Source organism: Budorcas taxicolor, chromosome 21, assembly GCF_023091745.1.
Source record: "Budorcas taxicolor isolate Tak-1 chromosome 21, Takin1.1, whole genome shotgun sequence".
In the NCBI taxonomy this organism is placed as follows: Eukaryota; Metazoa; Chordata; class Mammalia; order Artiodactyla; family Bovidae; genus Budorcas; species Budorcas taxicolor.
The window spans coordinates 30685939-30709177 of NC_068930.1; the positions used below are offsets into that span (position 1 = coordinate 30685939).

The 23239-nt window shown below is 49.4% G+C and overlaps 1 protein-coding gene across 1 annotated transcript in view; it reads left to right on the forward strand.

Annotated features, from left to right (window-relative positions):
• Positions 1-16896: 16896 nt before the first annotated feature.
• Positions 16897-23239, forward strand: part of CEMIP (cell migration inducing hyaluronidase 1) — a 67800-nt gene continuing 61457 nt past the window's right edge. The window contains exons 1-4 of the mRNA XM_052659972.1: positions 16897-16931; positions 19225-19334; positions 21916-22062; positions 22576-22714. Coding sequence (XP_052515932.1) covers positions 16897-16931; positions 19225-19334; positions 21916-22062; positions 22576-22714 — 431 coding nt within the window. The remainder of the gene's footprint in view (positions 16932-19224; positions 19335-21915; positions 22063-22575; positions 22715-23239) is intronic.

Genomic DNA, 23239 nt, shown 5'->3' on the forward strand with positions numbered 1-23239 from the left:
AGAAATAAGCAAGATAATATGAATGAGTGGGGGTACTTCCCCGAAAGTCCAGTGGTTAAGATTCCATGCTGCCACTGCAGGGGGCATGGGCCTGATCCCTAGTTAGGGAACTAAGGGAAATAAGATTCTGTATGCCTTGCTGCTGGGCCAAAAAATAAAAAAGGACAAGGGGAAAAAAAAAACCACACACATCTGATTTGAGCTTCCTCTGTCATATAGCAATTTCCCACTGTCTATCTACTTTACACATGATAAAGCATGTGTTTCAGTGCTACTCTCTCAGTTCATCCCACCCTCTCCTTCCCCAACTGTGTCCAGAAGTCTGTTCTCTGTGTCTGTGTCTCCACTGCTGCCCTGCAAATAGCTTCATCAGTACCATCTTTCTAGAGTCCATATGTTTGCATTAATATATGATATTTGTTTTTCTCTTTCTGACTTACTTCATTCTCTAGAACAGGCTCTAGGGTCATCCATCTCACTAGAACGGACTCAAATGCATTCCTTTTTATGGATAAATAATATTCCATTTATATATGTACCACAACTTAATCTGTTCCTCTGTTGATGGACACCTAGGTTGCTTCCATGTCCTAGCTATTGTGAATGGTGCTTCAGTGAACATCGGGGTACTCTATGGCAACCTAGAGGGATGGGATAGGGTGGGAGGTGGAGGGAGGTTCAGGAGGGAGGAGACGTATGTATAACTGTAGCTGATTCATGATGATGCATGGCGGAAACCAACACACTATTGTAAAGCAATTATGCCCCAATTAAAAATGAAATTATATACATATATGAAGAATAAGTGGGAAAGGCATAGAAAGTATCAAGAGGTGAGGCTGTGAGGGGCAGCTGTTGACCACTTCATGAGGGGCCTCAGACATCAAAGGTTTTACAAGGGTGTAAAGTACAAGATGCCATAAGACTATTCTGGCAGCAGTGCAGTGGATGGATCAGAAGGAGGAAGAGGTCGGGGACAGCAGGCTGGTCAGGAGGCCACTGTGAATGCTCAGAAAGGCAACACAGTGGTTCATGCCCATAATTGAAGAGATGATACTGATGTAAGAGGTCACTGCAGAATGTATTGTGGGCGGGGTGGGCCGCCGAGCAAGACTGGGAGGAGGCAGTTTGCTGGGCAGGAAAAGGTGCTGGTCTGGGAGTTCCCTGTGGTCCTCCCAAGGAAGCATCAGTTCCTTATGACAGTGGAGAGGGCAGAACAAAGGGCTTCCCTGGTGGTGCTAGTGGTAAAGAATCCGCCTGCCAATTCAGGAGACGCAGGTTCAATCCCTGGGTCAGGAAGATCCCCTGAAGAAGGAAATGGCATCCCACTCCAGTATTCTTGCCTGGAGAATCCCATGGACAGAGGAGCCTGGCAGGCTACAGCCCATGGGGTCGCAGATTCGGACATGACTGAAGCGACTTAGCATGCACACACGCAGCCAGAACAAAGACAATGGCTTGAAACCCAGACAGTTTGGACCCTAGAAGAGACATATCGCTTACCCATTATGTGAATTTGGACAAATCACCCAACCTCTGGAATATGGGAAGGGGTGGGCTAGTTAGCAAGTAAGTAAACAGCCCAACGTCTGGCACGTAGGAGACACTCAGTGTGTCATTTGGATCAGAGTCAGAATCTTTGGGATTCAGTGGCTGTTTTCTGTATTGATTTTTGGAAATTGGAGAGGTACAAATAATAACTAATAGCAGTAATGGAATTAGTCAAGTCTTGAGGAAGGCAGTTTATGTTTATGGCACCAGAAATGTTCTGACTGGCTTACGGTCATTTCCTCTGGCACCATCTTCCTTTGTACTGAAACATGTGTTAAAAAAAAAAATCTTTTGTCCCATTCAAGGAAGGGCCTGACTCCTCCGCTTTCATGTCATAGCATACTCTGAGGAGTATTCTCATTCCCTTCCTTTTACCTTTTTGTGCCAGGGCCCTGGAGAAGAGCCAGGCAAGGTGGTGCTTATCTCATTTGCAGTCCTCAAAGAGAGAGAAGACAAAGCGTGTGCTGTGCAAAGTGTCTGGAAGCTGTTTATTTGATTTTTGGCTTGTCTTTGTTCCAACATGAATTGAACTGTAAACAAGTGGGAGCAGCTCCTAGTAGGTGCTAAAATAGCTGAGCAGTGAAATCCCCCCAATGGCCCTCACTCACGTCTGCCATCTCCATGAATCTTGCTAAGCTCAATCCTGTCCAGTCCTGAGATAGAGACAGACAGGGGGCATTGCATCCTCTATCAATGCAAAGTCTTGGCCACCAGAAGTGGGGTTGTAGCAGCACAAGAGAGTCAATGGGAATAGGGTAGAAATCCATGCAGAAAACTGTGTTGTCTGCAATATTCAAAGCCCATTTAAGACCTTAGGAGGGCAATGCCAGATCGCTCTTTTATGGGCTGACAAACTAAGACTCTTTTGTTGCAAGTAACAGAAATTAAGTTGAGCTAAATTTAGAAAAATGAAAAAAAAAATCAGAAGGGTTGGATTTCTTGTAAGGACACAGAGGGTGTCTGCTAGAATCAAAGGCAGATATAAAGCCAAACCTCAAGAAGGGACTGGACGAAAAGAAAATGAACCAGCTTAGCTTTGGTCAGTTGTCGTCCCCCCGCCCCCTCCCCACCGGTCCCATCAGTCTGGTCTAGGATCTGGGACTTCATTTTTTATAATATAAATAATTTTATTTATATATTTAGGATGTGCCAGATCTTTTGGGGGCTTTCCTGGTCGCTCGGATGGAAAAGAATTCACCTACAATGCAGGAGATGCTGGTTTGATCCCTGGGTCAGGAAGATCCCCTGGAGAAGGGAATGGCAACCCACTGCAGTATTCTTGCCTGGAGAATTTCGTGGACAGAAAAGCCTGGCGGGCTACAGCCCATAGGGTCGCAGAGAGTCAGACACGACTGAGCGACTAACGCTCTCACTGTCAGCTGGATCCTCGCTGCTGCTTGGGCTTTTCTCTAGCTGCAGAGAGTGGGGGCCTCTCTCTGGTTGCAGTGCACAGGCTTCTCATCACCGTGGCTTCCCTTGTTGTGGAGCATGGGCACTGGGGCATGTGGGCCTCAGTAGTTATAGCAAGAGGGCTCAGTAGTTGTGGCACATAATAGGGACTGGATGCATGGACAGGTTGACTCATATGAAATTACTATTTCTGAGGTTCAATATGGTTTAATAGCGCCAGTTTCCTATTGTTCAACTGAACAGAGACATGTGTATGTTGAATTGCACTGGGACCTGGCTTTGAATCTTCATGATGGAACTTGGGGCAAATCGTGGGTTCCATGGGTGTGAAGGTCCTTCCTGACTCCAAAGTGCTGGAAATACAACTTCCAGGTTGAATCCTAGGGGCAACAGTCGGAGGCAAGAAGAAGCTTAGCCATCAGAGAGCTCTGGGTCAGATGCCACCCAGGCATGACCCCTGCTTGTGCAGGCCCTGGGTGAGTCAGGTAAACCTGCCCTGAGCTGATAGCACCACCTCCTCTCTGAGCCAACCCCCTCCCATTTAATGGTGAAAAAGCAAGGGGTAACTTTTTCCAACTGAAGCTTCTGGAAGATCTTAGGCAGCACAGCCAAACTGGGCTGAACCCAGCCCAGCATCCTGGGCTGCAGCTCAGCTCAGCAGAGGAAACCAGAGCCTGAGGTGAGTGTTCTTCCTGGCTGGGAACCAGATGTGGGCAGCAGCTGAGGGCCCAGGGGACATGTCAGGCTCTGTGCAGTCCCTCCCCGTAAACTCCATCTTCAGTAGCATCCATCTGGCAAGAGGCCTGGGACTGACCCGCACGCATGCCCGGGGTCCTGACTTCCCAGGGCAAGACTCTCAGAAGCATCCGTCTGAAAGAGTGTCCGCTGTTTTCAGCAGATATGAATCAGTCACTGTTCTGCCCTTTCTGAGAGCACAGCTAGGAATGGAGGGTAGATTTTACAGCATGCTAAGTGAAGAGCAGGGGCTCGCTGAAGCTCTTTGTGTACATTCTCTCTCTTAATTCTCTCAAAACCTCCTTTAGATAGGAGGGGCTAACGGCCTTGTGTGCTGGAAAGGAATCTTAGCCTAGAGCACTGAGCAGAGGGCATTTGAATGGGAAAGGGGAAAACGGGAAGACGAGAAAATAATCCACAAGATACTATCATAAAATATTCTTAAGCCACTCCAAGGTTAAAAAGAAACCACAGAAATTTCCCAGAATTTCAGAGCCCCTTAGTGGATAGTAAGCCTCCCCTCGTGGCTCAGACAGTGAAGAATCTGCGTGCAATTCAAGAGACCTGGGTTCAGTGGTTGGATTGAGAAGATCCCCTGGAGAAGGGAATGGCAACCCATTCCAGTATTCTTGCGTGGGAAATCTCAAGGACAGGGGAACCTGGCAGGGAACAGTCCATGGGGTCGCAGAGAGTCAGACACAACTGAGCAACTAATGCTTTCAGCAGTTTAAGAACTGAACTATAGACTCATGTGACAGTGTGAATGGGCCCCAGAGGTGCTGGGAAAAAGGTTCACCTGAAAGACTGCGTCGTGGATAATTTGTTTTGTATGATCTTCTAGAACAGGCAAAACAAATCTGTGGTTGGGTTCTGATATTTCTCTGCTAGAGCAGTGGTTGCCTCTTGCGAAAGGGAATTAACTTGGACAAGGCACAAGAGAACTTTCTAGGGGAATGGTAATGTTCTGTACCTTAGTAGGTGCTTGGGTGATGCGGGTCTCTGCATTTGTCAAAACTCAGCAAACCTACACTTAAGGTCTGTGTACTTCGTTAGATATAAACTTTACCTCAAAAGATTAAAAAAAGTAGATAAATATTGAGCTTTATTATTAACTAACTGCATGCTGAAGCAGTTGATGGGTAGTGTACCAGTGCTTACAGTTTGCACTGAAATGAAACGAAACTATAAAAATAAGGTTGATTTCTTGGAGTATTACTTAGCTGTAAAAAAGAATGCATTTGAGTCCATTGTAATGATGTGGATGAGCCTAGAACCTATTATACAGAGTGTAAGTCAGAAAGAGAAAGATAAATATCATATTCTAACACATATATACAGAATCTAGAAAAATGGTACTGAAGAGTTTATTTACAGGGCAGCAATGGAGAAACAGACAGAGAACAGACATGAATATGGGGAGAGGGGAGGAGAGGATGAGGTGTATGGAAAGAATAACATGGAAACTTACTTACCACATGTAAAATAGATAGCCAATGGAATTTGCTATATGGCTCAGAAAAATTAAGCAAGGGCTCTGTGTCAATCTAGAGGGGTGGGATGGGGAGGTAGATGGGAGGGAGGTTCAAAAGGGAGGGGATGTATGTATACCTATGGCTAATTCATGGTGAGGTTTGACAGAAAACAACAAAATTCTGTAAAGCAATACTCCTTCAATAACAAGTAAATTAATTTAAAAAATAAGGCTGATTTCTGAATGGATAGAGAGATGATGAATAGACAGCTACGTGATAAGGCAAACAGAGCAGCATCTTACTAGTAGCATTTAGGTCGCGGGTATGTTGCTGTTTGCTGTGAAATTCTTTCAGCGTGGCTGTGTTTGAAATTTTTCATAGTAGTGTTGGGGAGATGCAATGATGTGGAGCCCTGGGGTCCCCTAGTGGTGAAGCAGAGGGGGTCCCCAGAGCTCAGAGCTTGTCCTAGAGCTCCTCCCAGCAGGCACCATCCACCATTTTTCCATCATTATTCACCACTGTCACAGCTCTCATCTGGGACCCACTTCTGAATAAGCACAAAAATACACATCTCCCTGGCTCTTCCTTTACAGAAAAAAACAAAACAAAACCAGAGGCCCAGAGAAGCCTTGCCCAAGTTCTCCCAGGACTGCTGATCTCTAGTCATTTCTCCACATCAGGTTTATCGGAGCCCACTGCTCCCCCCCCCCACCCCGCCCACCAAGATCACAGGCTTTTGTTTCCTAGCCTGGAGCGTTGGATCACACCTGTAAATCCCAGGCATGAGGACTCAGTGACACATGGGGCAGTAAAACAAACCTGGGCTGGGACTCCGCCTGGCGTCAGCTCCCTTATGTGTATTTGAAGTCATAGGAAACCAGAGCAGTTTCTACAAATAAATAACCGAGGGAGAGACAAGCCCTCAGATCAAAGGAGGACTCTGGCCCAAACTTGAACCAAAACCAAGCATGCTCCCTCGACTCCGATCTGGCGGGCAGAGAGAGGAGTGGAGAAGTCCTATCGGCTGTGCAAACATTCCCCGTCTCTGCCCTTCCTGGGTTTGTGTGAGCCTGAGAACGGGAGCTGGGAGGAAGGCTGTGCTCTCTGAACTGCGGCCAGGCCCTGCCTCAGGACATTCCAGCCTGGCTTCCAGACACAGCAGGTGCCAGCACATTGGCCTCTTGTTGCGTCCAGACCTAGGGGCTCCCCTCTGGGCCGCACATCAGCCCTCAGGGCCCCTGGCCCTTTGTGGAAACTTTCACAGCCCACCTTCCTTGTCCTAAGTCTGGTGGCCCTAATGGGCCACTAAATATTGGGCTTCCCCTGTGGCACAGTGGTGAAGAATCTGCCTGCGAGGCAAGAGATGTGGGTTCCATCCCTGGGTTGGGAAGATGTCCTAGAGGAGGGCATGGCAACCCACTCCAGGATTCTTGCCTGGAAAATCACATAGAGAAGCCTGGCGGGGTATAGTCCATAGGATTACAAAGGGCTGGACACACCTAGCAACTAAACAACAATGAGAACCTACTGTACAGCACAGGGAACTCTTCTCAGTGCTCTGGTGATTTAAATGGGAAGGAAATCCAAAAAGAGGGGATTATGCATACATGTAGCTGATCCACTTTGCTGTACAGCAGAGACTAACGCAACACGGCAAAGCAAGTATACTCCAGGGAAAGTTAATTTTAAGAAAAGGGCAGAGGTTTCCATCAATTGTTGTTCTGCAAATAGTTGTGATTCTGGTGTGCCCATGAGAGGAGATTAACTCAGGGTCTTCGTAGTCTGCCCTCCTGGCTGACTCCATCTGGGCTTTAACTGAGACCCGAGGATTAGTGGAATGGAGGATAGCATTCCAAGGATTGCATGCAAAAAAGTCCTGGGGCAGGAAGGAAGCTTGGCATCTTCAGAGGAAATGATGAAGTGGCCATGGGGGCAGGCATGGAGCCTGGTGTGAGAGCATGTTGATGAGGAGGCTAGGCTGTGTGGGGCTGGATGAGGAGGACTTCATCCTACCTTCAATCGGAGCCATTAGAGGGTTTTACACCAAAACATGTCATGCTTTGGCTCACTGGCTGGTCTGCGGGTGATGGACTGGGGTGGGGGTGGGGAGCAGGCTGCTAGGTGGTTCTTGTGGAATCCTACAGAAAAGTCCTGGACCATGGCGGTGGCAGTGACTATCTTTTTTCCTAATGTGAGTCACCCTTCCTAGGGACACACAGGTTAACGGGGGAGGACATGCACAGTTGGAGAAAGGAAATCTCTTTTCCCAGAAAACTCATTTGAGGCCTCGTCGATGAAAATGGACATTTTATGAGAGCAAAGAGACTTGTTAGAATCAACCTTCATCTTGCCCTCCCCTTTGGGCTCTTTAGGATTGTTTTTCCATAGCAAATGTCAGAGACACAGCTCAAGTTGGCTTAACCAAAAAGGAACTTTATTGGCTCAGGTAGCTGAGAAGTCCAGGGACAGCACTAGCTTCAGGCAGAGTTGGATCTGGGTGCTCAAGTGCTGTCTCTCTCCAGGGCTAGGTTCTGCCTGCTCTGTACAAGCTTCATTGTCAGGCAGGCTCTCCCTGCACTGGAGCCAGGATGGCTCCAGCAGTTTCAAGCTTGTCAGCCACGGTAGGATGAGAACCAGCCTTCCCATTAGTTCTTTGTCTCAGGTCATGTGACCACCCCTGAACCAATCACAACAGCCAGGGAGCTGAGCATGTTCATTTGCCAGGCTGGGTCACATGTCTACCTAGGGAACCAGGGTGACTGAATCGGCCCCACTTGAACCACAGGGACTGAGAGTGAGGGAAGATGTAGTTCCCTATAGGGGTTAGTGGTTGTTGTTCATCACTCAGTCATCTCCAACTCGTTGTCACCCCATGGACTATAGCCCACAAGACTCCTCTGTCCTCCACTGTCTCCTGGAGTCTGCTCAAATTCATGTCCATTGAGTCCGTGATGCTATTTACCCATCTCATCCTCTGTCACCCCTTCTCCTCCTGCCCTCAATCTTTACCTTCATTCATGGACCTAACATTCCCGGTTCCTATGCAATATTGTTTGTTTACAGCATCAGACTTGACTCTCACCACCAGACACATCCACACGTAGGCACTGTTTCTGCTTTGGCCCAGCCGCTTCATTCTTTCTGAAGCTATTAGTAATTGCCTTCACTCCTCCCTAGTAGTATATTGGACACCTTCTGACTTGAGGGGAATTCATCTTCTGGTGTCATATCTTTTTGCGTTATCATATTGTCCATGGGTTCTCCAGGCAAGACTGCTGGAGTGGGTTGCCATTTCCTCCTGTGGACCACATTTTGTCAGAACTCTTCACTGTGATCTGTCCATCTTGGGTGGGATCACAGCATGGCTTCTAGCTTCCCTGAGTTACACAAGCCCCTTTGCCACAACAAAGTTGTGATTCATGAAGGGGTCCCTATACAGCAGGTCCTTTTTAAGCCAGCCCCACCTGATTGGATAATTGATGAAGCGCTGAGCCAGGTGGGCCCTGTTGTGACTAGAGGCATCGTCTCTGTCCTAGGTGTGTGGTCTCCCACCATCCTCTGTCTTCCCCATTGAGCTCCAGCTCCTGAGCTCGTGCTCCACCCAGCACCATCCCCCTGGTGGGTCCCTCTGCCTGGATTCCTTCCAGAGCCCCTGCGCTGTCCCTTCCTTCAGGTGTCACCTTCTCAGTGAGAACGTCCCTAACCATCCACATAAATTAGCAGCTTCTTCCCACCTCATCTGCTTGACTTTTCTCTATGGCTCTTGACACCATCAAAGACATACAAGATGCTCTTATTTGCTCTTTATTCTTTCTCTGCTCCCACCCACCCTCAGTAGACTAAGCTCTAACCTAACCCAGGGCACGGTCTTTTCCTGAGTAGTTTCCTCTGTAGTCCAGCGTCTAGAACCAGCATACAGGAGGCCCTCAATAAATATGTGTTGGATTCATTCAACTCCAACAGAGTCCTCTGGGCAGCACTCTGATTCTCACCCATCCCTCCCCTCCATCCCAGCCAGCAGCATCCTTATAAAATACTTGTGTTCCCCAGGCTCCTCTGCTCTGCCAGTGTCCCCTACCCCTGACCCCAGCTTTCAGGATAAAGTCCAGACTCCTGAACGTCACTCTGAAGGTGCTTCAGGTCTCACGCTCTGTTTGTCTCTGCTGGACCTCGGCGCGGGCTGCACCCTCCCCCTTATTTAGCATGGATTTTCTGCTCTTTGAAACAAAGGTATTTGTGGGATCGAGCCAACACGTCTCCCTGTGGCGGATGGATAGGAGGGGGCCAGCAGATATCCCAGGAGGTGGTGGGGGGTGGGGCTGGGGCATTTTCACAGGAAACTTTCTGGAGTCTCAGGCTCAAGTGGGCACATCTATGGGGCAACTGCAGGTCAGGAGAAGTGCCACACCAACTGCTGATGCTAGTATTTTAGGTTAAAAAACACAGCAGATGAAGTGTTTGTGGCTACAATCACTTATCCAGCTAGGACAGTGGCCACCACCCACTGGGAAGGTGTGGAGCCCGCGGTCTGACACAGGCAGCTCCATGTTCTGACTCTGTCCTGGGAGAGGATCCCGTTTGAGGGTCGCTGGACTCTGTGATCAGGCTGCTCTGAGCACCACCTGACTTTCCAGCTGCCAGCCTCGGGGGTGCACAGGGCTCTGATGGCTGTACCTCGGGGCGTTTGCCCAGGACAGGGTGCAAAGGACCAAAGCCCCACAGCCAGGCAGCATCCCAGGCTCCCTGATGAGCTTTCCTTTGGCAAGGAGAGGAGAGTCAGCTGGTGGGGCTACTGTGCCTTCTGTGGTTTGTGACCTGCAAAGCCAGAGTTGGGACCCAGCTCAACTTGTCCTTGATGTGGCAGTTCCTGGCTTCCCAGGTGGCTCTACTGGTAAAGAATCCACCTGCCAATGCAGGAGACAAGGGTTCAATCCTTGGGTCAGGAAGATCCCCTGGAGAAGGAAATGGCAACATATTCCAGTATTCTTGCCTGGGAAATCCCATGGACTGGCAGGCAACCGTCCATGGGGTTGCAAAAGAGTCAGACACGACTTAGCAACTAAGTTACAATGACCTGTCCCCTCAAACCTACTTGCATCTACTGATGTATCTACTGATGTATGAGGACACCAAAGAGGCTGAGGAGGCTAGGGTGGGCTGGTGGAATGCACCCTGTCTTTCCAGGTGGGAATTGCGTATCTGTGGCCCCGTCTGATGAACTGGTAAGACCGGATAGATGCCCAGTGGCAGGGAAGGGCAATCTTGGGAGGCTCCTGGGAGACCAGTCTTGTCATGGCAGAAAGCATTATGCGCCCTGCAGACTCAGCGTTGGGGCCCAAGGGGCAAGGTAGAGGAGGGCCTAGCTGGCCTAGCAGGGTGCTTGCTCCCCACACCTGTGCGCCAGGACGCTTGGGTTATTTATTTTGTTTTTTTAATCTTTTGGCCGTGCCACATGGCCTGCGGGATCTTACTTCCCCAACCAGGGATGGAACCCATACCCCCTGCATTGGCAGCCTGGAGTCTTAACTGCCAGACCACCAAGGAAGTCCTGGGTTATGTTTAGAGTAGGCACTGCCCTCTCCATAGAGTTCTGGGTTTGCTGGAAGGAGCCAGGATCCTTGGCTGCAGCCTCTGGGCACCTCAGGCAGTGGCAGAGGCAGTCCGGCCTTGGACTTGGTGAGTCTTGGGAGAAGCACCCATATCAGTAATCTGACTTCCTCTCTTCCTCCATAATCATAGGGTTAAAACCAGTTTTAACCAACAAGGACCTACTGTAGAGCACAGGGAACTCTGTTCAATGTCATATGGCAGCCCGGGCAAGAGGGGAGTTTGGGGGAGAATGGATACATGTATATGTATGGCTGAGTCGCTTTGCTGCCCACCTAAAACTATCACAACATTGTTAGTCAGCTATGCATGTCGCTTCAGTCATGTCTGATTCTTTGTAGCCCCATAGACTGTTGCCCACCAGGCTCCTCTGTCCATGGGATTCTTCAGGCAAGAATAATGAAGTGGGTTGCCATGCCCTCCTCCAGGGGATCTTCCTAAACCGGGGACTGAACCTGTGTCTCTCAAGTCTCCTGCATTGGCAGGCGAGTTCTTTCACCACTAACACCACCTGGGAAGACCTTAGTCAGCTATACTCCAATACAAAATAATAAAGTTTTAAAAAAAGAAAACCAGTTTTAAGAGGGAAGTTACTCTTTTTTTCCTCAATTGAGGGCAAGCCTTAAAAGGATGTTTTGAAAAAGAGTTATAATTTTAAAACATATTGGCTTGTTCAGTGCCTCCAGTTTCTGCTTCAGCACTCCCACTGTTTTTTCAGAGAGCATTGGACACAGAGCCCAAAGTCACAGAGCAGGCAAACGGCCAAGTGGGTTGTTCCTCCAGCAATCCTGGGTAAACGCATTTGCTCATTGTCCGTGTCCATTGGGCAGCCACTGTGTGCAGGGTTGTAGGAAAGAAAAATGGGTTTGTGTAGTGGCCACCTTTCAGGAGCTTGTAGCCCAGGGTGGAAGACATTGAGGTGCTCCAAAGATAGAAAGAGAGAATTTGAAGAAAGGTTTGATCAGTAAGCTGTGGATGAAGAGGAAGAAGCAATTGCTGTCGACTTTAGGGCCAGGGGCGAATTCCCTAGGGGAGGTAGACAGGGAATCTTCAACCGCCAAGCTCCGAAGGTCAAGTGTGGCATCTGGACGCATGGTGGTAGAGAAAAAACATTTTAGTCAAGGAATTAACAGAGCATGCTCGAGTCCATCAGGGGTCACAGGAAGCTGGTGTAACAGTCTGGGGCCCAGAGCAAGTCTGCTTTCTTCTTCTTCTTTTTTTTTTTGGTTTTAATATTTATTTGGCTGCGCTAGGTCTTAGTTGCAGCATGCAGAATCTTTAGTTGCAGCATGTGAACTCTGAGTTGTGGCATGTGGGATCTAGTTCCCGGACCAGGGATCCAACCCAGGCTCCCTGCATTGGGAGTGGGGAAACTTAGCCACTGGAGCCCCAGGGGAGTCCCGCACAGATCTGCTTTGAGTACTATTTCCTTCTCCCCCTTTGCCACCTTCCCAAAAGACCCCGTCACCCCACAGATGTTGTGTCTTTATCCATGGAATCTTTCAGAAGAATGGTAAGTTAATACTGGGGAGTGTCAATAAGTCATCTTTTATTTATTTATTTTTGTCTCCCTCCTCTTCCCTTTTGGGAGCTCTGTTTTGCTTGAATCTGAGCCATAAGCCAAGCCCTTGTGAAATAAAACATGAACCAAACCACCAACCTAAAGGACTTCCTCCTCCTGGATCTCAGAGGAGGCAGCCATCTCCCCGACCTCGCCAACAATCTTAAAAAAAAAAAAATACTTATTTGGCTGCGCTGGGTCTTGGTTGGCACTCAGGGTCTTAAGTTGTGACATGAGAACTCTTAGTTGCACGTGTGGGGTCTTAATTCCCCAACCAAGGACTAAACCCGCACCCCCTGCACTGGAAGGCAGATTCTTAACCACTGGACTAACAGGGAAGTCCCTCTAATAAGAAAGCTATTTCAGAACCCAAGACCCTGGCCTGCCGAGTCTGCCACACTTCACATTGTCCAGGCAGAACTTTGGCCCAGAGCCCAGGGTGGTGCGTCCACTAGGTCATATTTGCGCTTTCCCAGCCCCATAAAGACGCCACTCCACTGGGAATGAGTTTCCTATGTAAAGTCCTTGGTGTCGAGCTTTTGAGAAAGCATTTTTGTGTAGCGGTACATCTCAGGGAATGGCATAGCACTACCCATCTGTCAGTGAGAGAGGTAAAAATCCCATTTAGTAAGTCAGGCCAATGATTGGCTGCATCAGGCATTGAACAGAAACTAGACAGGGATGATGGTGATAAACTGACATATGGCAGCTTACAGTCCAGCAGACCACTCACTGTCCCAGTATCTCTCCATCCATCTAGTACCCTTGAAAGGAAGCTGCAAGGATTCCCCCATTTTATAGCTGAGGAAATGGAGGCTTGATGGTTAAATGAATGGTGAAGTTCACCCACCAGCTCCTAAATGGGAGATCTGAGGCTTAAATTTGGATCTTGTCACACAGCCTGCGTGCTTAGCCAAGGCACTGTCAAGCATTCCTGAGGTTGACACTTAACTGGTGGTTGACAAGTGTCTCTGGACTGAGTTGATCCTCTGAACTGGTGGTTCTTGAGCAACATCAGAATCCCTGGAGGGCTTTTTAAAACACAGATGGCTGGCCCACCCCTGGAGTTTGAATCAGTCGGTCAGTAGGTCTGCAGTGGGGCTGAGAATCTGAGGTTCTAAAAGGTGGAGTCCAGGATGCCACTATAAAAACTGTTGCTCTGAACCGTCTCAAAGCTCGCTCTAGTTTGATCTGCTAAACCACTCTAAGTACCGAGGCTCTAAACTGGAGGTTTCTGCGATGATGGAAGTGTAGTGGATCCATGCCCCCAACATGGTTGCTCTTGTTTAGTAGCTAAGTCGTGTCTGACTCTCTTTGCGACCTCATGGACTGTAGCCTACCAGGCTCCTCTGTTTATGGGATTTCCCAGGCAAAAATCCTGGAGTGGGTTGCCATTTGCTCCTCCAGGGGATCTTCCTGACCCAGGGATCAAACCCCCATATCCTGCCTCTCCTGCAGTAGCTGGCAGATTCTTTACCTCTCGGTAGCCACTAGCTACCAGTGGTGATCAAACTCTTAAAAGTGCCTAGTGTGACCGAGGAACTGAGTCTTAACTGTATCTGATTTTAATTTAAATGTCCATAGCCGCACATGACTTGCGGCTAGTGTACTGGACAGCCTAGCTCTAAACCAAAGGGCAAGTTAGGTATGTCAGTGTGGCCCAGTTGTTTACTCCAGTGTTTAATCTCCAATAAGTCATCGAGGAACTCTTCATTAGGGAACATCTGGTTGGCAGAAGAGTCAGGCTCATCATTTAGACTGCGATGCCTGATGCAGAGGGTAATGGGACCTCAGGATCCCTGTGGGGGCAGGGATCTCACTTCCTTTTCTGCCAGGACCAGTGCAGTGCCCACTTGTGGGATGCATAGACCGTGTGTTACATGAACAGGAGGGGAGACTGGCTACAGACCTGCCTTCCTACCTGCTGTGATGGTGGAAGGCTTTGACGCTACCAGCCCTGGTGGCCGATTTGGTGATGAGATGAGAGGACCCAACAGGATTTGTTCAGATATTCTTGGGGGTGAGAGTGATCTGTGATGGTGAAGTTCTCTCATCACATGACACTCTCCTCCTTGGCTCTGCAGGTGGCCCCCCACTGGGGATTTCCCCTCTCAGAGGAGGTATTTTGTTTGGGGAAGATAATTTTAAGACTTTATGGAAGTATAAAGGGTTCCTGAGGCAAGTGTTTACTATCCAAACTGTGACTGAAAGCAATGCCCCAGTTGAAACAGGGGCTGAACCAGAAACGTGCCCAGTCTTGCCTTTCCCTTTCCACCCAAACAAGCAGGGTGGCTGGGAAGGTGGCGTGTGCCCCGTAATTTGGAGTCAGATGGCAGTTCTCTGATCCATTTACTGCTCCTGATTATAAGCTTCTGCACTGTAGGTCTCAGTTTACTCACCTGTAAAATGGGAGGGTGGGACTGCACGAGATCCCTGCTACTCAAAGCATGGCCCACAGCCCAACAGCAGAGGCAGCCTCACTTGGGAGCTGGTTGGAAATGCAGAATCAGATCCCACCCCAAACCCATGGAATGAGAATCCGCATTTTAACAAATTCACCACATGGTTCAGGTGCACAGCCAACAGCTAACTGGAAAGGGTCTCTGATCCCGTCAGCTCCTACACTCTGTGAGCCTGATGCTAACTGGCAAGTCGCTTGGTGGTGGTGGTAGTTTAGATGCTAAGTCATGTCTGACTCTTTGTGACACCATGGACTGTAGCCCACCAGGCTCCTCTGTCCATGGGATTCTCCAGGCAAGAATGCTGGAGCAGGTTACCATTTCCTTCTCCAGGGGATCTTCCCAATCCAGGGATCAAATCCAGTCTCTGCATTGCAGGCAGATTGTTTACCATCTGAACCACCAGGGAAACCCTCCTGGTTATGGGTACTATTATTGTTCCCATTTTAAAAATGAGACAGCTAAGGCCCAGAGAGGTTGAATGACTTGTCTAAGGTCAAGTGGCTGTTGAGAGCTGGAACTCAGACCAGGTTCTCAGAGTTCATCTCCCAGGCTTTCTCCCTTGGTAGCAAGCATCCTTCATACCAGCAGCTCCCACAACTTGTGTACTGACCACAGGTCAGGCCCAGAGCTTTATCATCCTCTATAGAGCCTCTCGTTTGATCTTCAAGCGAGGATCAAAATGACCTTGGAGTTTAAGAGGCATTATTTCAGTTTTACAGGTTAAAAAAAGCAAGGCCTGAGTGGTCAACTGGTTTTCCTGATGTTAAGCTGCAGGGCTGGCCTGGAGGCCTCTGGGGCCTGTGCTCCAGGTCCCCACAGTGTCCTGCTGCTCTGAGCCGAGCCTCGGTTTGTGGAAAATGGGACTTGCCTTGTTGCAGATGTGACAGAGTGACGGCTGTCCCTGTGCTGTCCCACTGCCCAAAGCAGCTTCCGGGTCCCCCTGCAGCCCTACCACACCGCCCACACACACTCTCTCCCACTCCCCACCCCTCAGCGCTTACACTGAGCCTACCCCACCTCCTTCTCCCCCCTCTCTTCCTGGTAATCCCTGAAGAGGGTTTGGCTTCTGCAGGCTGCAGGCTCTGCAGGCAGCAAGGGCCCGCCTCCCCCTGGGGCGGGGATACTGTGGGGCGTGGACCTGCTAATGCTGCTCCTCTGGGGGTTCAGGGGCCTCGGTGAAGGCTTGAATAACCCTGTGCTCCTCTTCTCCTTCAGGTGATGGCTTCTACTTCCCCAGGGCAGCTGGAGGAAGAGCAGAGCCCCCACCCCGGCTGTGTGATGGCAGCGAGGAGAGGCAGAGACAGCCAGGGGCAGACGACGCCCTGCCCCTCTGCTTTCCTGGGAAGCCTGGCAGACGCTCGGAGCTACAGCTGGATGGAGTGGGGGTGCCGAGCTTCTGGAAAACTTTAGCTTGTTATTGTGAAGCCTTGTGAAGCAAAGTGTCCTGGAGTTCCAGTCGTTCCTCCTGCACACGACTCTACCCGAGGGGCTCACCGTGCCCTGCAAGGAAGGGGCCAGCTCACAACCAGCAGGACCCAGCCAGGCTCCAGCCAGCAGCTCCCCGAGGAAGCTTCTAGCATTGTTAGCCAACTTGCGTGCTTCCCAGGCCTTCTGCGGCTGGGCACCGTTTCCAGACCATATCTTGCCAGCTGGAGAAGCTGAGTCCAGTTCCCGCTGCCAGAGAGCTTTCAGTGGCCAAGTGGAAAAGCTGTCCTCCTCCCCTGGGGAAGAAGTCCCAAGTGAAATTCGAGAACATTTGGGATGCATATCAACAGGACCTTTCTCCATGTTTCTGTGCTCAGGGCCCTGGAAGCCACTCGGGGGGCACAAAAGCCCGGAGGACCAACCCACCCCTCCCCGGGCAATGTGGGGTCATGAGCTCTTTGAGTCAGGGGGGTGCAGTTCTCTCTGCCTCCAGTGCCTCAGACACAGCAGATCTGTTTCATGTTAGGAGAAAGATTTTGAGCGTTATCCTGCCAGGTGGAATTGTTTTTACATTCATCCTGAAACTGACAATTTTTGTCTCTGAAATGACCTAGGCTGTAATCAGAAGGTGTCAGGGACACAAGTCCCTGTATCCCAACCTTCCACTCTGCATATGGGGAGTCAAGGCCCAGAGAAGCACATGCCTGGGTGAGGGTCACCCAGCAGTTAAGGTTGGAGGAGTGCCCACACCCAGATTGCCTCCCATCCCCCAGACATCACCCTGCTCAGTGCTGGCCACATTCCTCTCCTAGCTCATGGCCCGAAGTTGAGGTTCATGAAGCCCCAGGATGGCTTGCGGCTTCTTAGCAGCAAAGAACAAGTCAGTTCTGGTTTTGCTGAACAGATGGAAGCTCGAGAGCTGGGCCCTGACTTTCCCTGAGGACCACAAGACACTCCTGTTCCCCAGCATCCCCTTCTTTCTCTTGCGAAGAGCGTGAAAACAGACACTCCTTTTCTGGGGGTCATGGGGAGAAAGGCACCATTCGATGCCCCACTCCAGCAGCTCTGTTGAGACAACTAGAATGGGTCTTGTTGTTCTCTCCAGGTCAGGCCAGGGCCAGGCACGGTGCCCGCCAGGACACCGTGGACATTGATGCTGAGAGCATTGTGCCTCCCTCCCCAGCCTCCCCAGTGCACCTGTGTGGGAGGGACCAGGCACAAGGCCAGGGCATTCTGTTTCAGACCCTCCTGCCTACTCCGACTCACTGAACTCACACAAAGCACTTCACCTGGAGCTGGGAGGTCAGGGATGATCAGATTTATCCCTGAGCTGGTTCAGAGGCAGGAGCCTGTGTGGCATGAAAGATATCTGGCCCATTCCTCCATGTGGGAGAATATCTGTTTGTTTTCAGGCTCTGGGGAGGATCTGAGGACATGGGCAGGGGAGCCGGAGCAGGCTGCTCTCCCAGCCTCGTTTACATACTCTAGTGTGCAACAGAGTACCCGAGGACAGAGATCTTTCTCCAAGAGCGTTATATTCTGAAAGGGGCATCAGGCATCTTGTTGTTTTTTTTTTAAAGCTCCTGTCTTGACGATTACCTAGACAAATTCCCACAGTCAGCTTCTGTCTGAGTAAAAGGAAAAAAGAAAGTGGCTTTCATAAAATAGAAATGAAATAAAATTAATTTAATTCTGTCACACAGAAAAATAAATCCAGAGTCTAGGGCTGTTTCAATTCTCCATGGGGTCGGAGCCTGGTTTCTTACTCTCTGCTTTACCATCTTCAGCACATGGCTCTAACTACCTACATAGCCAAAGATAGCTGCTAAAGATCTAGCCATCATATCCATATTCCAGCCAGCAGGAAGGGGTGGGGGGCATGGAGAAAGGCTTCCCACCTTCTGTGAGGACATATCCTGGAATTCATACACTGTACTTTTGCCATATTGGCTAAAACAATTCCAGAGACTGAGGAAGGTAGCCTTTATTCTAGGTGGCTGTGTGCCCAGATAAAACACAGGGATTCTTTTCCAGGGAAAATGGATATTAGGGGACAATTAACTATCTCTGCCCTGCCTTCCTCTTGGATGGATAATATTAAAAGAGTTTATAATATACAGGCATCCTATTTACGATCTCAATATTATCATCAAGACTTGTTTTAGAAGCACAGACTAACATTCAGTCAGTTCAGTTCAGTCACTCAGTCATGTCCAACTCTTTGCGACCCCATGGACTGCAGCATGCCAGGCTTCCCAGGCTTCCCCTATCATCAGCTCCCGGAGTTTACTCAAACTCATGTCCCTTGAGTTGGTGATGCCATCCAACCATCTCATCCTCTGTTGTCCCCTTCTCCTCCTGCCTTCAATCTTTCCCAGTATCAGGGTATTTTCCAATAAGTCAGTTCTTCGCACCAGGTGGCCAAAATATTGGAATTTCAGCTTCAGCATCAGTCCTTCCAATGAATATTTAGGACTGATTACCTTTAGGATGAACTGGTTGGATCTCCTTGCAGTCTAAGGGTCTCTCAACATTAGAAATCAGCTAGTCCACAGCCTCATTTTTCAGATTAGGAAACTGAAGCCCAGAGAAGTTAATCAAATCAGCTGTGATCACACAGGAAGTTAATGGCATCTATTTTCTAGCATATATTCAGTGGGAGTGGTTTTTGGTTTTCTCTGTTTTTTAACTTAAGAGAAGGAAAAATAAAGCTTTGTTCTGGAGGGTAGCGAGCTCAAGCACCAAGGATGAAATTCCATCCGTCACTGGGTCTCTGAGCTGCAGGACACAGGCAGGAAGTTGATGACAGGGCTGGCATGCCCCGATCTGCTCAATCCTAGTCATGGCAGCTGAGGACTCAGCACTGGCCGGCTGGAGGGTGCCCGTGCTGGCATGGCCTCTGTGTGTGCACATGCCCTGTGTGTCTCTGTGTGTGTCTGCCCCATATACTGACTCCAGCCTGGTAAGCTTGCAGGTCTGACTCGGTGTGCTCCTGTTTCAGGGAGCACTCTGCCAGGATGGGAGCTGCTCACAGGACGGACGTCTCCTTTAGGGTGATGCTGACCATTGGTTGGTTCATCCTGGCCCACTTTCCTGGTGTGGCATCCACAGGTAAGCCACAGTATCTGGGCCTTTACCTGTCAACAAAGAAGGTGTAGCCACTTCTGGAAGCAAGGGGCTGGGGGCCAGGAGCAGGAGCCTTGGGGCAGGGGCAGGGCCACGGGGTTCTGGCCTGACCCTGCTAACTCAATGACCCTGGGCAAGTCTTATCCTGTGCTTTGGTTTCATCAGGCAGCTTTTGGGATTTCAAATTCAGTGTCTACAGGTGCCAGGCACATGATGCAAAGCAGTGAAGCTGGCCAGGTAGATTTGTGGTCACCTGTAGAATGCAGGCCCCTGATAAGGAACTCACCCTTTTCAGTCCTGGCCAATGGCCCCCACATGGGAAAAGGGGGGCACCTATTTCCGGGTCTATTGAATGTTTAAGAGAAGCCAGAAATATAGACTTTTGTATAAAACTCTCTACTTGTTAAAGGATGGCAACCAACTGAAAATTTATCAAACACTCAGGGTGGGGTGGAACAGACGAAAAACACACAACTGCCAGCCAGCCTGCTGTCTGGGAGCCACCTGACCTTCATGTTCCCTTCCTGATTTGCCATAAGATCTGGTGCATTAAGAACCCGTGGCAGATTCACGTTGATGTATGGCAAAACCAATACAATATTGTAAAGTAAAAAGATAAAATAAAATCTGAAAAAAAAAGATACAGTGCATAAGATCATGGGCTTCCCTGGTAGTTCAGACAGTAAAGAATCTGCCTGTGATGCAGGAGACCCAGGTTCGATCGCTGGGTCGGTAAGATCCCCTGGAGAAGAGAATGGCAACCCATTCCAGCATTCTTGCCTGAAGAATCCCGTGGACAGAGGAGCCTGGTGGGCTGCATTCCATGGGGTGGCAGTCTGACGAGACCGAAGTGACTTAGCACGCACACGCACCTTCCTGCTCCTCCATCCCCTCCCCAGTTATTTAAAAATCTACTGTTTCAGGCTCACAACTTAATTCCTAGTGAGAGGAAAAAAAGAGTACATTGAGGCTTGTTCACTGAGCAAGCATTCTCATCTCGTTTTGCCTGTGGCCTCTTCTGATCCCTTTCCCTCTGGGCTTTCCCCTGCTGTCCAGGGAGAGTCTCCCTGTTTCTGAGACAGCCTTCTCTGCTCACTGTACACGGCACCCCACTGGGGTATAGATCCTCCTGAGCAGTGGAAGGAGGGACTCCTCCCAGTGCTTCCATCTGCAGTGCAACACCCACCACGGGCACTTTGAGTTCAGCTAAACATCCAGCCTCACGAGGCTACCGCAGGCCGTGCTTATGCCTGTGTGCTCACTTCCTTCAGTCGAGTCCCACTCTTTATGACTTTATGGACTGTAGCCTGCCAGGCTCCTCTGTCCATGGGATTCTCCAAGCAAGAATACTGGACTGAGTAGCCACGCCCTTCCTCCAGGGAATCTTCTGGACCCAGGGGTCAAATGCATGTCTCATTGCATTGCAGGCAGCTTCTTTACTGCTGAGCCACCAGGGAATCCTGCAGGTCATGCTGAGCATCAGGCTAACTTTGAAGCGTTTAGGACAGAAACACCACCTGCAATTCGTGTTTCATCAGGCACTCCTCTTTCATGGCAGTGGTCTTAGTAACATCCCACAAGCCTCCCAGAAGTTATCTTCTTTGGTTTCCCAGATAACAGCTCCTTAGGTGAGAGGAAACAAGGCCATCATTGGACATGTATGGAATTGCCCCATCAGAGCCAGTGTCTCGTATAGCAACTCCATAGATGTAACTTTCAGGGTTGCCATGTGTGATGTGCCCAGTTATCAGAGTCCCTTCACTCAGGGAAGCCCACAGTAAGACGTCTCCAGCAGGATCGTCATAAATATAACTGTGTGTGTGCACAGTCACTCAGTCATGACTCTTCACAGCCCCCTGGACTGTAGCCTGCCAGGCTCTTCTGTCCATGGGATTCTCCAGGCAAGAAGACTGAAGTGGGTTGTCATTTCCTCCCCCAGGGGATCTTCCCAATCCAGAGACTGAACATGCATTTCTTGTATCTCCTGCATTGGTAGGCAGATTCTTTACCACTGTGCCTCATAGTTCCTGGTTTAAATGCCACTGGCTAATCAGGGGTCACTTTTGTTATAATTAATGTTGCTTGGTAGCACCGTTTATAGAATACCATCTTTCTCAGGTTTCCAGGGAAACAGGGAGAGCAAATTAACTAAAAGTCAAATTCTCATGCAGAAGGGGAAAGGACTTTGCCAACTTTTCAAACATTCTTTCCAGGGGAAAGGATGCCTTGGAATACAAATAATCTAGGTATATCACTGTCTAACTTTAAATCCTGGAATATCTTGAGGAGTCATCTGGTCTACCCTTCATTTGATAAAGGGAAAAACTGAGCCCAGAAGAAGGAAGTTCACCGAAAATGCGTGATGAACTAATGATGGGTGTGGGATAAATCCCAGGCCTCCTATGTCAGGGGTTCTCTTTTCTCTCTAAGGCCCTGCTTTTAGCTCTAGCAGGGAGGAGGCCAGAGCCGTGAAAGTGCTTGATAGCTCCTCCCACCCCATGATCTGTGCCATCCTTGCTGGGGAGGTTGGTGGATGGTGGCAGTGACACCTCTCTGTGCTTGGCAGGGTCCGCTGAGTGCCCTGATCAGTGGCCTGAGTTGCAACCCTGGAATCCTGGCCATGATCCAGCCCACTATGTATATATAGGCCAGGGCAGGGCACTGTTGCTCACCTCTTCTGCCACGGTCTACTCCATCCGCATCTCAGAGGGAGGTAAGGCAATCTCCTTCCCCCAATACTCCCTGTCCCATCTCTCTGGTCTGCTGCCTCTGAGCCCAGCAGATAGATGCAGGTTGCCATAACTTTAGATGGACAAAACAAATGTCACATGCTTGGAGCTCAGGTCAGAGCATCTGGTTGTTGGAGATAACCATCAACTCTGAGCACTGAAGGAATGCCTTGTCAGAGTCCAATCTTAATGAAAGAAGCATTTATAGAGGAAACTCCTTATTGGTGCTCTGAGCAGTTCTGCTTATCTGACTTTCAGATGCTTACTCATTGAAGGCAGGGCACACAGTGAAGGCAGCAAACCAAGCAGGCAATATTTACCCATCCCAAGACAGAGGAAAGTGAACATCATAAGCATAGCAAACATAGACGTGCATGAAGGAGGCCTTCTTACCTGCCTGGAGGAGATGGGGGCTCAGGAGGTCTGCCCGTCTCTCTGCTAGAATCTCATCACTAACACTTGTGTTCTTCAACCTCACTCCATTCCTACCTCTTCAGGAAAGCTAGTCATTAAAGACCAAGATGAGGCCATTGTTTTGCGTACCCGGCACATCCTGATTGACAGCGGAGGAGAGCTGCATGCTGGGAGTGCCCTCTGCCCTTTCCAGGGCAATTTCAGCATCGTTCTGTATGGAAGGTGGGTAGACGGTCCCCACGCTACTGTGGGTACCATGCCACCCTTGGATCTGATGCGGGGGAGATTGTCCATAGAAGAGAGGAAGGTGAGACAGCAAGCCTTTAGTGTAAGAAAGGAATTATCATTACATCCTGCCCGATCACAATCACGAGCAAGACAGACACTGGCAATTTCGGTGAGTTGGAGAGGTACACGAGGTATTTTATTTACTGTGGCTCAGGTCTGGACTTAAGTTACAAAAACCCCTGCCAGCCTTTCAGCTGCTTTCTAATCATGTCATGGCTCAGGGAGTCTCTGTGAATGTTTATTAATAGGCTCTGATGGACAAGATAAAGAAAAATTCCAGGCAGTATTTGCCTCTGGCTGTGCTCCATCACCAAGCAATTGAGAGTTCTCAGAAGTGGTAGCCAAGAATACACAGGGTATGCAGTAGTTGTCCAGGTGATTCCACGTCTGATATGGACCAAATATAATGCACTTAGACCTGGAAAGAAGTGCCAACATGTTGACTATTGATGAGTATTT